The sequence below is a fragment of the Hydra vulgaris genome, chromosome 10 (assembly GCF_038396675.1).
Source record: "Hydra vulgaris chromosome 10, alternate assembly HydraT2T_AEP".
Taxonomy (NCBI): Eukaryota; Metazoa; Cnidaria; class Hydrozoa; order Anthoathecata; family Hydridae; genus Hydra; species Hydra vulgaris.
In genome coordinates this window covers 48,397,983-48,415,000 of record NC_088929.1, presented here as the reverse complement: position 1 = coordinate 48,415,000, position 17,018 = coordinate 48,397,983, and the positions used below count along the sequence as shown (strand labels likewise).

The 17,018-nt window shown below is 29.1% G+C and overlaps 1 protein-coding gene across 3 annotated transcripts in view; it reads right to left on the bottom strand.

The window, feature by feature from the left end:
- Positions 1-8,567, bottom strand: part of LOC100211566 (P2X purinoceptor 4) — a 51,008-nt gene extending 42,441 nt beyond the window's left edge. Inside the window, exon 1 of one of the 3 annotated variants that reach the window (XR_010641311.1) lies at positions 8,201-8,378. Coding sequence is in view for 2 of the 3 variants with exons in the window: in XM_065808190.1 (XP_065664262.1) it covers positions 8,201-8,337 (137 nt within the window). In the remaining variant the exon portion in view is untranslated. Of the gene's footprint in view, positions 1-8,200 lie in introns of all 3 variants that reach the window. The other 2 variants (XM_065808190.1, XM_065808191.1) reach the window with 2 other exon arrangements.
- Between the last annotated feature and the right edge of the window lie 8,451 nt (positions 8,568-17,018).

Sequence of the window (17,018 nt, the reverse complement as noted above, 5' to 3'; positions counted from 1 at the left end):
TTGTACTGGTATCTAAATAAATACTAATCACTTTATTAAAAGTACTATTAAGTACTTTTTATTATTATAAATATTTGATTATAAATTTTGATTTTTAATATTAGTGAGTTTTTATAAAAAGCTAATAGTCCTGACAGACAAAAATTTTTGTTGTCTAGCCCATAGTTCTTTTCTCAGCCAAACCGTTAAATATTTCTTTTAACCAACTTAGTATGATACACATAACAAGGAACTTTATCTGCTAAATCAGCTAAATCTGACTGTGCTTGAAAAATGGTTTGCTGTGCATCTTAATTCAATAACAGTTGTGGAGGTAAAATAATTATCAATTCTGTGACCACACTGAAGTAGATTAGTTTGGTACAAAAGACAAAAAACTAAGTTATATGTTATACCATAGGTAATAGCTGCTTCATCTGGGTCTTTACCTTTCAAAACTCAAACTCACACAGGTAGCCACCGTGTTGTCAATCCTATAGATTCTTTTTAAATTCATTGTAGCCAATCCTACAATTTATAAAAAGAAATGTCTTGGGGGAGGGGGGGATTGTAGCAATACAACTTTTTTTTAATTGTTTGATGATATTTTACATATATGTAAATTAAGTGTATACTACAAATCGAGTGATTGATACTCTTAAAAAATAGCAAAATAATAAATAAAATTAAATTTCTAAATGCAGACATGAAAATAAGTACCTTTTAAAAAAACTATAAAAAAATATGATCAAACATAATTATCCTAATTTTAAAAGATTCTTTCATAATTAACTTTTTAATTTAATGTAACTTCCTGGTTGTGAATTAATTACAGTTAATATATAATTAACTATAACAATTCCTTATAATTCCTATTTTAACTGTGAAATATTTTTCTATAATTTGAACTTTTAAATATAGAAATTCTTCCTGATGAACCTACAGAGGGAAAAACAGCCTGTCGAAAAAAAATTGTATCAACACGGGCCCAAATTATTTTTCTAGAATATGTTTATATATATATATATATATATATATATATATATATATATATATATATATATATATATATATATATATATATATATATATATATATATATATATATACATATATATATATTATTTTTATAAAATAAATAAAAACAACTTTTTATGGAACTTTGAGTTTTATCAGCCATTGTGTATAATTTGCAATGTAAAAACTGTTTAAAAAATTACGGTGGAACAAGTCCTGATGTTACAAAAACAAAACAAAACAAAAACAAAAAGACATCAAAGAGTTCCCAGTGTCAATTAAAGAAAGTAAAAATTAGTTGGAATGCTGGCACTTTGATATTATTTCATTTTTTATTAAGTAAATTTACTCCTCTGTACAATATATAAAACTTCTTGCGGAGACAATAATTACAAACTTTTGATGTTTAATGGTAGGACCTACATAGCGCTATTATCTTTTATGTAATCGCAGGTTTTATATTTTTTGACATGACATTAGGCATGCAACTAACTTTAATATAGTTTCGATTAAAAACTTTATCTAGCAAGTGTCCTATTGAAAAGTGTAAGTCAATTTTGCTAAATGGGGGGTTGAAAACATTTCAAATCTTGGGTCAACATTTCAAGTCTTGGTGGACAAAAGCTTATTCATCTGATGCAACCCAGAAGAACAATTTTACCAGAGCTGCCTTATGGAAAAAGTTAAACATCCTCTGAGTGCAATGGTGTGGTCTGTAATCTTAGTCATGGGTATGGGTTTCTTCTACTTTGGGGAATGGACCATGAAGCAGGACCAGTACAAGCAAGTACAGAAAAATAGACTTCTGCCCCAGGTTCAAAAATGTTCCCTGGTAATGAAGAATGTATGTTCATGCATGACTCGGCACTGTGCCATAAAGCTAAGAGTGTTACAGCATTCCTAGCTAAAAAAAAATGTGTGCATTTTGCCTTTGCCGGGGAATTCACCTGACAAATCTATAAGAGCTCGTAAAACAGAAAATTGCCAAAGAAATCATCACTGCAAAGAAGCAATTGATAGAAACCCTTATTAGAGAGTAGCATAACAACCCCAGTCTCCAGGACAATGCAAAAGTCATCATAGAAAGCATGCCCCGATGCCTGAGAGCCATTATTGTGGCAAAGGGTTGCATTACAAAATATTTAGACTATTACCTTATTTGTTATTTAATAAAAAAAAATTTTTATAAAAAAATAAATAGTTATGAAAAAGTAATTTTAACATGTTGTTCAGCAAAACTGATTGAATTGGAAAAAGCATTTGCATTAATAAATGGGTAAAAATCATTTATATGAAAATTTAAAAATTTGCAAAGGTGTTTAACTTTGATTTTTTTTAAACCAATCTATAACTACTTGGGTGCTTTGCCATTGATTCAAATGTAGCTTATTTTTTAATTCATGAATATTAGGAACAGGGATGTGGAGTCCCAAAAGGACTCCAGCTTTATATCTCTATTTTATTCAGGTCTGTAGTGTCCAGAAGCTCTAAACATGTTTGATGAATTATGATCTGCCATAAAAAAAAAAATTCATGAGATTTAATGACTCGGAACTTATTGTTTTTAAGCCCGGTGTCCTGGAGTCCCGGGTTAAAAAAATGATTGTTCCTCTCACTTAAAAGTATTAATTTTTTTTCCTATTGTAAGTCCATAAACTATTTTTACATTTTTAGAGCTTCTCGATACCAAAAACTAGGAAGAAGTTTTTGTGACTTATAAATCCAGAGTCCTTTTTAGGACTGCGCATCCCTGAATAGGAGTGTTAGCTTTTATTAGTAACTTTTTTTTTATCTTTAGATAATTTATACAAATTAGACATTTTGTCTACCTTTATTGTTTTATGTGATGTACGCATGGATTTTATGTCTTTTTTCACATGAACAAAAATTTATTAATTTCACTAAATTTATTATATCTTTTTCAAAGGAACACACTTCATTTAATTTTGGTGGGCATTTTGAAGATTTGATTTTGTTATCTGTATAAATTGAATTATTTCTAAGGTAATTATTTATGGAAAAAAAACGCCTTCCATCTCATTTTCTTTATGAGCAATTTTGTTTTGCTTAGTAACTTTAATTTGTATTTTTTTCAGATGGAACTGGTATATTTTTGATTTAATATTTCAAGTGTATTTTTTCCATTTTATGGACATCTTGAGTAGAGTGTTAAACTTGTTGGAGCAAATTTATACATAAAAAGATAATGTATTATTATGGTATATTAATAACAACACGAATACTCTTGTGTGTTTAAAAGTGCTCAATACTATAAAGTAATAGAACAGTATTTACTAATAATACATTCGGTCAAGCTTCCGTCAACAAGATCTTTTATCAATTAATCAAGAATCTTTTAAAAACTTCTGCATTTTTTTTTATATAATAGTTTTAAACTTTTTTTTAAATTGTTATTTAATTATTTTAATTTTCTTTAATTACTTTAATGTAAACAATTTATTTGTTAAAATGTATAACTAAAAAGAAATCTGATGCTCTATAAATTTTCTTTATAATGTCTATAAATCTCTAAAAACCTCTTATCTCCCCTTGAACAAAATACTGTTTTTATATTTGGGCTGGTTCTTTTAATGATGTAGTTTCTTTTTGAAAAAAAGTTTAAAAATGCATTGTAAACGTAGTTGGAACTGTATTAGTTGCAAAGCTTTAGCCTTAGCTTTTAGCCTTTTAACAATATGGAGTTGAGGATAAAATCTTACCCTAAATACTAATGATAAACAAGAACAGGTGTAAAACTGCAATTAGAGTAAAAGAAATTCAACAATTTTTTGAAAAAACTTTTAAGAGATCTTATGGAGAAAACCATGTTTTTCTCCATATGATCTCTTAAAGTGAATCTCTGAAAGTTTAAAGAAAGCTTTGATGTTCATGTGATGGCCTTTGCCTCAATTTTTAACATAGAGTATAATGGCTTAACAATTATGGTTAAAAAATCAGTGGTAAAACAAGAGATTCATAATCTGTGTTGATTGTCAGGGAGTAAATTGTTAGACTCAAGAAATATTAGAAGTTTGTTAACTAAAGACTCAAAAGTCTTGCTAACAATAGTACAAAGACTTGAATGGATGGAGGTCAAAGCAATGTTCAGAGTTTTTCAAAATTAGAGCCAGGAAGTTTTTTTCCAAGTTCAATTTCCATTTAATTAGCTAGAAAGTATTGAGAGATCCTACAGTTATCCAACTATTACTTCAACTCAGGCTTTATAAACTCAGTTTCATTTACTTCACTTTTCAAACTTTTTATATTATAAAAATAATACTTTTATATTATTACTAAAAACTTGCCTCTATTAGGCTAGAGAAATTTTTACTATTAACTTGCCTCTATTAGGCCAGAGAGACATTGAAACTGTTTTAAAAGAAAATGACAAACCAAATCAAAGCATGATCTCTACATGTTTGACAAATATTGTTCTGTTTATCTATGGCCTTGAACTTTCTCAAAAACCCATCAAGATTAGATATTGACCCATGATAGCTCAGTTAGCTTTTTTTTTTTTACATCTTTGCTTCCAACAAGGCTGCAAGCAACCACTAATTGAAGTTGGAAGTTAATGGAAGAAAAAAGATGACGATTGTAGATCAGGAAAATCAGGAAAGCAAGATGAAGGAAGCGAATTCTAAAGAGCTGAAGTTCGAAGAAAAAAACTAGACGAATAAGCGTTTTTGGAGCACTTAAGAAGAGTCACAGAAAAAGGATGAGACTAAACTGAATGACGAGTAACACGAGAATGAATTTTAGTAGATGGCACAAGAGACGCTAGCTCTTTAGAGCCCATTATAGTATTTGTAGAAAAGAGAAAGAGAAGCAACATTACGACAATGTGATACTGGTTTAAGGTTGGCTGCAAGAGCAGGTCCAAAATGTTTACAATGCGTTTTTGCACCTTGTCTAAAAGAGAAAGGGCATTATTAGAAGATCCGCCCTAGATATGGCAACAGTACTCTATACAAGGCCGGATTTAAGATTTATAGAGATGGAGAGAATTCGAAGTAAGAAAGTGTCGAGCTCGATAAAGAGATGCAACCTTAGCAGATGTTAATTTTGCAACAGATTTGATAAATGGTTTCCAAGAAAGATCGGAAGTAAGAGTTAATCCTAGAAGATGAAGAGTAGATGACTCATCGAGTACATCACCGTTGAGAAATATAGGAAGATCTAAATTATTGCAATAAAGATTGGCTGAAAAAAAGTTTTATCTGTATTGAAGTTCACCAGCCACTGTAAGCCCCATGCTGTAGCAGAAGTGAGATCCTTTTCAAATCAAATGCCTCCTCCAAGCAATCAGAGATTGTTGGCTTCATAACATGACAAGAATAAATGGTAGTATTATCAGCAAATACCACCTTAAATGTGAGAATATCTGGAAGATCGTTAATGTAAATTAAAAAGAGTATGGGGCCAAAGATAGAACCTTGAGGAACCCCTGAAGTTACAGGATATAAAGAAGAGTGCTGTCCATCAAGGACAACTTTTATACTATGATTGGAAAGGAAGGACTCAATAGTCTTAAAGATGTTGCCAGATACACCATAAGAAGAAAGCTTATGGAGAAGACCAGCATGCCAAACTTTATCGAAAGCTTTTGAAATGTCAAGACCGATGGCCTTAACCTCTCCACCTTTATCTAATGCACAATAAAACCTATTGGTTCTTACTATTAGCAAATCAGCTGTAGAACGAGAAGATCGAAATCCATATTGATGGTCAGAAAGTAAGTTATTAGATTCAAGATGAGAAATTAAGTGTTTGCTAATCAAAGATTCAAAAACCTTGCTTATGATAGGAAGAAGACTAATGTGACAGTAGTTAGACAAATCAGATGGCTCTCCAGAATTTTTGAAGATAGGGATAACAGAGTCTTGTTTTCCAGCAGGCTGGAAAACAAGACTCTGATAAGCACTTGTTGAATAGTTTTGAGAGTATAGATGACAGCTCCAGGGAACACTTCTGCAAGACAATAACAGGTATGTTGTCCAGGCCACAAGTTGTAGAAGAGTCTAGGCAGGAAATCACTTTAGATACAGAAGCTGGAGTGATACGAATGTCAAGCAATGGATCAACCTGCTTGTTGGCAATATCAGGTAGAATGCAACTAATGGAATCAAGAGATTATATTGATGAAAAGTTTTTAGCAAACAATTCAGCAGTCTTTAGGTGAGGTGACAAAGTCTGAACCATACAAGAGAGGTGGAATTAAAGATTTGCCCTTAATAGTATTACTATTAAAGATTTTCCATAAGTCACGAGAGCCTAATTTTTGAGATGAGATACGAGATTTCATGACCTGAGAATAGCGGGCTTTGGTGTTAGACAAAACCTTTTTACAATGGTTTCTAGCAGTAATAAACAGACGTCTGTTTTCTGGAGAATTGTTTTGCTGATAGATATGGAAGTAACAGTTTTGATTGGCAATTGCAGCAGCACAGTGTGAGGAAAACCATGGAGGAGAGTGAGGCTTGACCTGGAATTGTCAAGAGGGAACAAAAGATTCCATGCCAGCATGAATCCACGAAGTTATGTAAAATGTCGACAGGAAGATGAAAGGTTTTTACTAAGGGCCATCGCGAAGAAAATCATGGAAAGAATCCCAGTCAGCTTTAAGGTAGTTGTAAGAGGTACAATGATAGGGGGATTCAGGTGATGAAGAAGAATGAGATATTAGTTTTAGAGAGATCAAACTGTGATCAGAAGCACATAAAGGCAAATGTGGAGAAACTGACCACTGACTAGGATTAGAAACAAGACATAAGTCGAGTAGAGAAGGTAAATGATTAGGGTTGTCTGGAAAGCAAGTTGAAAAGTTGACTATTTGAGTTAGAGATTGAGAAAGGCAAAAGTTGAGGGCCTTAACGCTAGCAGAGCCACTGACACTAGAGCCAAGCCATTCAGTCTGGTGAGCATTAAAGTCACCGACAACAACTATATTAGCTGATGGATAAAGAGAGAGGGCTTGGTCAATATGATCAGAAATAACATCAAAAAGAGTGCAGTCTTGAGATGAAGGAGAGCGATATAGAAAAAAGAGAAAGGCAATAGAGTGAAGTGGTGCTAAACAAAAGCACATGAAAGAATAGTCTGTGGATTCAAACCTAGTTTTACAACAAATGGGGGATTTCTTATAAATGTAAATGTCCAAGCCAGTCATGTGACTATTGGAGTCTTTACGATTTAAAGGAAGATAACCATCAACACTAAGATCGCAAGATGAGACAGCTGAACTCAAATTACTCTCACAAAGAGCAAGTAGGTCTGGTCAACTATGTAAGAGATAAGACTCAACAGAAGAAAAGTTACTTCGAATACCACAATTATTAGTGAATGATAGGTTTAGAGAATTTGGTGATGATGATGGTTTTTTGTGTTTTATAATTTTTGGTACTTTATTCATTTTTAAATTTGTTGGAGAACTTGACTCAAAGCATAGATAGTACTCAGAACACTGTTTAATAGCCTTAGCAATTGCCACATCACTTTTAATAAACCCCAAGCCGTAACAAAGGGCTCCAATGATTGTGAGAATGTGCAGTTGTTAAACTATTGAAATTGGATTTTTAGTTTTATTTACTTTTGAAAAAAGTCACTCACGTTACTTGATTATATGCTGAATTCTATGTATCGGAGAAATATTTTTCAAAAAATATAAATCAACATGGGACTCAAAAAAAAACCAGAAATAAAGAATGCAATGTTCAGTAATAAAACAAAAGATTAAGTTTTTTATAAACAATTCAAAATCAAACTTTATCAAAGTTCTTTTTTTTTTTTTTGCTGTCCCATACTGCTTTCTTGGCATATGAATCACAGATATTTGCAAATCTTGTGATGCTAACACAAAATCTGCTACTGATTTATCTTGTTTTGGCTAGATTTAATTATCAGCGCTGCAATTTGCTTTAGAGTAGCTCTAATTTCATCAACCACTTCTTTCCTGAGCATCACTGCAAAAAAATGGAAGAAAAACTTTTTGAAATATTTTTTAAAGGATCATCATCGTCATCAATTATTTAATCTTCAGCAGGATCATCAGAACCTGATGATAATGCTGAAGAAAAACTGAAGCTCATGTTAAGATAAGTGTTTTTTTACTACTTTATTACTGCGCTGTTCGTTTAGAACATTGTGCACTCTTTTTGTAGAATACTCTAACATTTAATATTTAATTAAACCACAAAAAAATTACCCAATCACATATGCCAGAATGATAAGTTGAATGAACCGGTATAAAGCACCAACTTTTTTATTTTTTATATCAACAATTTTTACAGTTTCATAGTGAAAAAGGATCTTTGAAAAATTCTTGCAACAGTCGTTGGCCATCTTGAATGATGTTCATTATTTGTTAAATGAATTTGCTTTTCCACGAATTTTGAGACGGTTTCTATTTGCCGACTTTTTTACTCTAATCAGTTATCAATTTTTTCCTCCAAAATTTATAAAAAAAACAAAATACTTAATTGCAAATTTGATAACTACGGGGTGAGAATAATTCAAACTTCCAGTAACTTAGAGTACTTTTTAAATCTCCTTGAACCCTCTTTAATACTTTCTCATTAGAATCCATCAATAATTCAAACGCCTGGTAAATCGAACATTGTCTAAATCCATGATCGTATTTTTACTAAATCCATGATCGTATTTGTAAATTAAGCTCAAAAAATAGGTAAAATAAACAACTTGACATAAAATATCAGGGGAAATAAAAAAAAGCAGATATAATAATCTGCTCTTCAAATATTAATGGAACCTGTGTGTAGGGCACCATGATTATAGTTTTTAAAAATAACTTTTAAACAAAATATCAAAGTAAACTGTTTGATATAATAGATTTTTCACAAAATTTTCTTTTATCGTAGAAAAATTGGGTTTAATGTAACTCTAGTTTTTATAGATTTTTAATTTGTAAACTTCCATCAATATTTTCATAACGACAGTTAAACCATTGTTTTTTTTAGTACTGAATGAAAAAATAACCTAATAATTTTAACTACATTTATATATTTTTTCTAATTAAATAAACCAAAAAAACGTATGATGTGTCCAACAAACTCAGTAAAGCAATTCTGGGCTCCTTGTTGTTCACTCATACTAGCAAAATTAAATGATTGAAATACTATATTATTTGTGTTAGTTTTATTTTTGACAAGTTTCGTATTACTAGCAAAGTCATAAAGTTTAAATGCTAGTTTATTAGTGTTAAAGTTATTTTTGACTAGACTATCATAAATCTTGCAGTTTCATTGTTCATCAGTTTCACATCCAGTTTAAAGATTAAAGTAACTTGCGTTAGTGAAAGTATATGATGCATATGTGTGAATAACTTTTTTTTGAGATTGTTTCTTAAATCTTTATAACAAAACGAGTTTTTAAGTAAAAAATTGAGTTTTTTTTAAAACTTATACGATTGTTAAGCTGTTACAGGATGTAATAGCTTGCGCTCTTCGCATGTTCAAAAATCTATATAAAAATGAGCTCAGATCAAATTTTAGGTGAAATGATTAAAAGAAAAATATATACAAGGGTTGTTTTTTTTTCCATTAGCTGTTTTTATTTCAATCATATCGTACTACATTGCACTAAAAAAATATTGATAAAGCTGCATGACGCGACAGCTTTGTTTTTTAATAATGTTCTCAATAAAACATTGATAAAATGTTTGAACTAAAGTTTGCTAAGTCACATTTTTTAAAAACCGAGTTGAAATTCTGGGAAGTAAAATTGATTTATTCATTTATTTAAAAATTATCAATACTCCCTTTAATTACGGCTTCGAAAAACATATTTGCATAATCATGCATAATTTGCATAATCGTCTAACGTAAAATCTCTTCAAGACCTTAAAAATTATAATAAAAATATAAATCTTAAAAACATAAAAAATTAAAAATTAAAACGAACGAAGTTAATCAAACTAATGAAACAATTAAAACCAAACAAATAATGACAACATGTAACCAGTGGTGGATGCAGAAATTTGTCCTGAGAGGAGGATGGAAAAACAAAAAACAGCAAAAAACATCCTACTAAAAAAACTCCGCAATACAATTAAAAGATAAGTAAAAAATTACTTTTCATTTATAGTAACTATATTATATTGTAAAATAACAAATCATAAATAAACTATATTAATAAATAGTTAATCTGTCATGTGCAACACGTAATGCGGCCTTTGTTAAAGAATAACGTTTTTTCCTATACCAACACAATCCTTTAAATTCAAGCAAAATTTTTCTAATGTGTTTGCGATTGTGATTGTTAGCAAATCTCCAAGATAAATACTCATACCTAAAATAAGAAGAATGTTCATTATGCCGTTTATGAAACCAATAAAATCTCGGGTTTCACAGTTATTAATATCAATATATCTAAGTATTACTGTCATTTGAGAACGATAACTGGTATCCTTTGCTTTATCAAATATAACGCTATAAAATTTTCCTTTAAAAATTCTTGTTTTAGTTAAGCCCAGAATTTGTTTAACATACTGTTCATTTATTCGCTATTATAATAAATAACGGTATGCGATAACATGAGTAGCTGTGACGCGGTAATGAGAGCGCTTGCTTTAGAAGCAAGAGATATAGGGTTAGAAGCAATCTTTGGATGTATTTTGCGCCATCAATAAGGAAGGAGGTGTGAACTTCCTGGTTAAATTCTTTTCCGAGGTGTTCTATAATGTTAAGTCTTCTTAGGACACCTAAAATAAAAATAAAAACTTAATTTTAAATACTTTTACTTATGTGCGTTGCTTTAGAACTACAGTTATTTATGTTGTTTTTTTAAAACTAGAAAAACTTTAGAACTACAGTTAATTATGTGGTTTTTTAAAATATTGTCTCCAGCGCTTCCTCGAAATCGAAGCAACTCAAGAAAACTGCACTCACTAATTACTGAAGAGTTTTCACTTATTTCAACAATCGGTCCGTCACGGCGATGACCTCGCAAAGCAATGTTCTAATGACCGAGAAGTATTATAGATTCGATAATAGGCTTTAATCTGTCTCGATTTTCTTTAGCTAGTTTTAGCCTTCTTTCACCTCACTCCATCCTTACCCAACAGGTTTGAACAGTTTTTCAGAGGTAAAGTAACAAGCTTGAAAAATGGTTCTTGACTGTGATTCTCCCAACTTTTGCAAAAAGAAAGCAATACTTACTTAAAAAAAAGACTAAGTTTTATTGTAATTTAATTATTTTAATTTATTTTAATTATTAACTATGACACATGTAATTTAATAAAATAATAAACACATTTTTGTTTTTTAAATAAGAAACTAATTTAGGGCTGCCATAAATTTTGGACCATAATGCTTTATTTTAAGATTTAAACAAACAATTGAAAAATGTGATTGTTAACCGCTATTTCTACAGCGAAATATTCATCCCAATGGTGACTCATTTTGAAACATTCTGTTCATTGAGAAAATTTCCTTTTTTTTTTCGAGGTTGCATCTGTATCAAAGCTAAAAAAATCTATAAACTGATTAGCGGTTTAATTAAATATATATAACCAAACATAACTTAACGACATACCCACTTACCAAAACATTTTATTACTTATATTCTTCTCTCTTTCACTCTTCCCTGACTTCATTACTGCACTACTTTTCCTGATCATATTTAACTATCTTAAATATTCTGATTTTTTTAGCAACTGTTTTTTCTCTTTTAAATAATTGTAGAACTCATATATGACATTTTAAAATTTATAGCATTTTAAATTATAAATTTATTTACTATTTAATTTGTTACTAACTTGTTTAAATACCTTAAAACTTTTTAAGTCCTCCAAATTACTTTTAACTTCAATAACAGTTTTAATCGAAGCTTTTTTATTTGATATTTTAACAAAACATTTAGCTGTGTATTTTAAACATGCCTTTTTTATAACACTTTTTTATAATGTTTGTGTATTATTAAGGTGATTGATAGATAAATGTTTACACTTTTAAAAAAGTTTTTTGACACTATGTGTTATATTAGTACATGTGTACAATCTTTTTTTTCCTTAAATGTCCGGGGCTACCCGAATTTCCCCTGTATATATATATATATATATATATATATATATATATATATATATATATATATATATATATATATATATATATATATATGTGTGTGTGTGTGTGTGTGTTGAACGTAGTAATAGCATAAAATAAGTAATTATTTTTAAAAATAACACGATGTTTTTTATTCTTGACATACTGTGATAAACTGAAGTCGTAAACGAGTTGGATTTTTTAATAAGTACATCTAAAAAAGCAATCTGGTTATCTTGTTCTTTTTCCATAGTAAATTTCAGATTTTTATGTTGTTTATTGAGGTGTTTGAAAAATTCTTGAGCTTCATATTCAGAATTAAAAATAGCAATTATGTCATCGACATACCGTTTATAAAAAAATGGTGCTGCAAAAGAGCAGTTATTGACCCATGTTTGTTCATGATAACCGACGAAATATTAGCTAAGATGGGCGCTAAAGGAGAACCCATAGCAACGCCATCTGTTTGATCGTAATATTTACCGCCAAATAGAAAATGTGAACCGGATGTGGAAATCTGGAGTAATTTTTTGAATTGAACTTTTGAAAAACGTTTTGAGTTAGTTTTATCTTTAAAAAATAAATTAGTTAGTAAAGATAGTTCTCTTTCAACATTTCGACCTATCATCTCAACAATCGGAACATATAACTACAACCTTGCCAAACATCTCTCTCATTTATTGTCTCCATATATACCTAAACAATTTTGCACTTTAGACTCATTTTCTTTTGTTGAAGAATTAAAACAAATTAATGTAACTAATAAATTTATTGTTTCATATGATGTTGAAAGTTTGTTCACGAATATTCCTCTTAAAGAAACCATCAACATTGCAACTGATTTATTTTTTAAAGATAAAACTCAAAACGTTTTTCAAAAGTTCAATTCAAAAAATTACTCCAGATTTCCACATCCGGTTCACATTTTCTATTTGGCGGTAAATATTACGATCAAACAGATGGCGTTGCTATGGGTTCTCCTTTAGCGCCCATCTTAGCTAATATTTCGTCGGTTATCATGAACAAACATGGGTCAATAACTGCTCTTTTGCAGCACCATTTTTTTATAAACGGTATGTCGATGACATAATTGCTATTTTTAATTCTGAATATGAAGCTCAAGAATTTTTCAAACACCTCAATAAACAACATAAAAATCTGAAATTTACTATGGAAAAAGAACAAGATAACCAGATTGCTTTTTTAGATGTACTTATTAAAAAATCCAACTCGTTTACGACTTCAGTTTATCACAAAAAAACGTATACAGGTCTTTTACAAAATTTTTTTAGTTTTATTCCCTCTTGCTACAAATTTGGACTTGTTCGGTGTTTGATTGATCGTACATTTAAAATTAATAATTCTTGGTTTGGTTTTGATAAAGATATTAAGAATCTATCATTAATTTTACAAAATAATAAATTTCCACAAAAAATTATTGACTATGAAATTAAATCCTATATTGATAGGAAAATGAACCCATCTGTGTCTAACATTGTTAATAGCTTAAATATAAGATACTTTAAGCTTCCATACATTGGAATGTACTCTAATTACACTAAAAGGAAAATTTCAAAAATTGTTCATAAATATTGCATAGATATTCTAATAAAATTAATTTTCACTACTAATAAAATACAAGATTGTTTTTGCTTAAAAGAGTCACTTCCTAAACTGCTTAAATCTCATGTTGTCTATAAATTTTCTTGCGCTGGCTGTAATGCCAGTTATATTGGAGAAACCTCCAGACACTTGGCAACTAGAATAAATGAGCACCTTAAAAGTGATAAACAATCTCATATATTTAAACACTTAAATTTATCTCTTAATTGCAAAAATTTGGCTAACTGTGATTCTTTTGAGATTTTGGATAATGCCCCAAACAAACACAAATTAAAGATAAAAGAAGCCCTCCACATTAAATGGGAAAGTCCCTCACTTAATAAACAAGCTTTACATTATACTATAAACTTATCTATTTAATTTTACTGTCAGTTTATTTATACATATATATATATATATTTTTTTTGACAGTTGGTTATTTTTATTGGTTATTTACCGAGTTATTTTGTAATAAATATATTGGTTTATTATGTATAATTTTTTGTCCGTTAATATTTCTCTGTAAAGACTTCTATTTTTTAATATATATTTCAGAGTTTTTTATTATTGTTAAATAATCTTTTGAAAATGTAAATAAAATTTTACGAAACATGTCAAGAATAAAAAACATCGTGTTATTTTTAAAAATAATTACTTATTTTATGCTATTACTACGTTCAACACACACACACATATATATATATATATATATATATATATATTAATACGTTATACTGTTTGAGGCGAAAATCTGTTTTTTTTTGCCGAATGCAGATCTTAATTTCGAGGGCTGTGTACAATATTTTTAACCATTATATTTTATTCATTTTTCAGATAATAGAAGAAGTGAGAAGGATATTGAAGCTACCTGAAGATGGTGAGCCTTACAGTTTTATGAGTGACTCAATAAAACGTTTAGAAAAAGAAATTGATACATTGATTTACTATAGAGTTTTTCAGAAAACTCTAAAGCCTTCAAAATCGTTAAAATTATGTAAGTTTATAAATGGTTATAAAAACTTTACTTTGTTTCAGTGAGTATTCAATGTAAATGTTCCATGTTGATTGGCACATGGATTAACAGGGTTTCTATAATGATATTTTCTCACTTAAAAATGACACTATGGAACAGTTGAAACATTGAATAATTTCTACAAATTGTTTTGATGATTAAAAAAAATTTGAATTCAAACAATTTTTATTAGAGTAATAATAGACTATATTTAAGGAACTTATTGTTGCATATTTTTATTTAGAAACATGAAAACCCGGACGCAAGGTGTAGCAGAAGAACTGGAAATGTTCCAGTTCTTTTGGTGGATGGAGATGTATTTATATTAATTGTTCAGCAAACAATAACTGCTAATGTACAGGTTGCAAAAGAAGTCATTATTGCTTATAAAGCATTGTTTTATTTAATGGATTTTGATTATCCAAAAGACTACGAGATTGGGCTAAATATGGTGCAGTATTTTTAGTCCTTTAATTTTCTTTGATGATTAGAGCATCCCAACAGACTTAATAAAACATTTTCACAAAAAACATTACTTATAAAGAATAATATGTGTAGTGTTGGAAAAACGAGACAACTATTTTAAATGAGGAATTTTAATCAAAATATAACGAGACAACTATTTTAAATGAGGAATTTTAATTAAAATTGCAAGTTTGTTCATTAAAAAAATAACTTTTTATTTAGTAAATGATTTTTTTAAGATAGTTGTTAATATCATTACTTTTAAAATGCGTTTAAGAGTATTTTTAGGTTTTTCAAAAATCATATTAAATAATAAGTGAGCATATCAATTTTTTGACTAAATTCTCTGGAAAAAATGGGACATAACATAAATAATTAATTAAGAAGAATTAATATTTTGTGTGACCTCCTTTAGCTTTTATACTAGCATTTAAACGTTTTGGCATAGATTCCACTAATTTTTTGTAATACCAGAAATTATTTCATCCCTAGCCTTTGTAAAAGCAGTTTCTGATTCATCCTTTCGCTTCAAGTGACGATTATCAATTTGTTTATCTAAAATCGACCTTAAATTTTCGATAGGATTTATATCTGGACTTTGTGCTAGCCGTTCAAGAACATTTATGGATTTGATTTGTAAAAATTCTGTTGTTTTTTTTTTGACTTATGTTTTGGATCGTTATCATGTTAAAATATGAAATTTCTACCTAATCTTAATTTACGACCTGATGAAGTCAAATTATTACTCAAAATATCAATGTACATAGCCAAATTCATTGTATCTTTAATAAATTCAAGGTTTCCAACATTATTCCATGACACATAGCCTCATACCACTATATAACCACGTCCATGTTTTACGTTTCTGCATGCAATTTAGATGGTAAGCTTCACCAGTTTTTCTCCAAACATTTTGATTACCATCGGAATGTACCAAATTAAATTTTGATTCATCCGACCACAGTAATTTCTTCCAAAATGAGATTGGTTTATTAAAATAAGTATTAGCTAATAATAATCGTTTTTTCTTATGTTGTTGTGTCAAAAATGGTTTTTACGTGGTGTGTAGCTTTTAAATTTTCATGTAAACTATTTCAAATTGTTTTATAAGTTATTTTGGTTCCAGTGTTGTTTTACTAGCTGGGCAGCATCATTTTATTATTGTCCCTTTATATTTTTCCAACACTGTATGTATCATATAGAGTAGTGTGTATATATATCATAAAAAGTAGTTTTTTTAATTTGGTTAGATATAAATATATCTTTTTCTTAAAACAAGATTTTTTGGCTCATGTTGGAGAAATCATTCCTAATATCGTGTATACAACATATAAGAAAAACAACTTTCAACTATTGTTAAAAAAATTCTTGTTTTAAGAAAGAAGTTTCTTAAAATGAGAAATTCATTTATTACTTGGATAGATTTTTTGTACTTGTAAAAATTATTTCACTTAAAAGTAAAAACTATTTTACTTGTTTTAAGATTTATTTTTCTGAACGTAAACAAAACTAAGAAATTCTTGCTTAGTAAAAAAATCCTTACTTAGTAAAAAAATTCTTGCTTAGTAAAAAAATTCTTTCTTAGTAAAAAATTGCGTTCCTTATTGACAAGTAAAAAATTGCTAAGAACAAGTTTTTTTTGCTTAAAATAAAATTCATTTTTTTCTCTACCAGGAGATTCGTGATGTTTTAAAAAAGCATGCGCAAGCACTATTGCGTAACAAAAAATGTTTCTTATTGTAAAAAGTGATGCTATGTGGGTGCGCATTAGGGTGTCCCAAAAATATATCATAAATCGAATTTTAATGTGCGGAATACTACATTTAGCATAATTTTTTCCATAAAGAAAAACAAAAAAAAAATTAAGTTTTTAGCTCATTTTA